Source organism: Penaeus monodon, chromosome 19 (genome assembly GCF_015228065.2).
Source record: "Penaeus monodon isolate SGIC_2016 chromosome 19, NSTDA_Pmon_1, whole genome shotgun sequence".
Classification (NCBI taxonomy): domain Eukaryota; kingdom Metazoa; phylum Arthropoda; class Malacostraca; order Decapoda; family Penaeidae; genus Penaeus; species Penaeus monodon.
In genome coordinates this window covers 40087311-40088603 of record NC_051404.1, presented here as the reverse complement: position 1 = coordinate 40088603, position 1293 = coordinate 40087311, and the positions used below count along the sequence as shown (strand labels likewise).

The window sequence follows — 1293 nt, the reverse complement described above, 5'->3', positions numbered from 1 at the left end:
CTTCCATCTACTCAAACATCATAAAATACCTTTATTTTGTTTCTTTTGATATAATACACAATGCTTATATACTTATTAACAGCAAGATGTATAAATAATTTTTCATCTGCTTTGTACTATTATTGAAAAAGTATAACACCAAAACAAGAGTAATTAGCTACATTCTAAACTGTCAATTTATAGCAATCAATATGAAAATGGAGTCTTTTGTCATGAAAGGCAGTTTTTTTAAACTTCTAAGACAGACTTGCACCATTCACGGTTTAGAAACCTTGTGAATGGGATGTAACACAAGAGCAACATGAAAATAATGTATGACCACGGAGTTTGTACTTCAGTTCTTGCAACACATGAATGTAAAGAGCACATATTTATGCAGATGGCTAAGAAGGACAACAAGAACTTAAAGCAGGCAACTCATTACTTAAATGTGAACTGAAGTAAAGGTCTATAATTAAAGATGAAGTACTTCGGTAACTATAGTCTTGTGATAAAATAAATACAAAGTTTAGAAATAACATTAGCTTAATTCATATGCTTCTGAAAGATTGCTTTCTTTAACAAAATTCATCTTTCTGTCCTTTCTAAACAAGTCTATGACTCTTATTTACTCACTTTCTTCCGGAGTTTTCCACGGATGTGACAGAGCCTCTTCATACCGTCAGTAAAACAGAGAGCTTCCAATCTGCCATTTCCAAGCATTTTTGTCACCTGACATTTAGATGAAAAAAGATAATCAGTATAGTTTTCCTATTAGTATTATTAATAAAAAAACAGCAGTAACTATGGGAATCATCTAAGTAACCATGGTGACACTGAAAAACAATGAAAGCACCATGATATATTCTCAACATATATCTTTAAGCAAGGAACTAAAACTTAAAAAAGCAAATACTAAAATATATAAACACTACACTGACAAAAAACATAGATACATATGTAAAATTGATCAACAAAACAAATAATAATGAAACTAAATAAAAATCAAGCTCTACCAAAAACAGAAATATCAAGTTCATGAATACATTTACATATGTTTGTCTACACATTCTTTTGTAAGGAAAAACGGTGTTACACAAAAGACTTAATGAGATCATACAGATATACCTCAACAAGATAATTTCATCAATTGCATAAAAAAAATATTTTTTAACATTAAAGCAACAACAATAACAATATCTGAAATGATGAGAAAGCACCATGGAATAAGGAGAAATACAAATATACACAGAAATAAAAGTATTTTTAATAGGCAATCTGGAATTTAAGAAGTAAATTCCCTATTTTCAATCT

General features: G+C 29.2%; 1 protein-coding gene across 1 annotated transcript in view; it reads right to left on the bottom strand.

Annotated features, from left to right (window-relative positions):
• The window catches only part of LOC119585236 (eukaryotic translation initiation factor 1A, Y-chromosomal-like), a 12473-nt gene that overhangs the window by 4631 nt on the left and 6549 nt on the right, over window positions 1-1293 (bottom strand). Inside the window, exon 3 of the mRNA XM_037933896.1 lies at window positions 616-711. Within this exon, the coding sequence (XP_037789824.1) occupies window positions 616-711 (96 nt within the window). The remainder of the gene's footprint in view (window positions 1-615; window positions 712-1293) is intronic.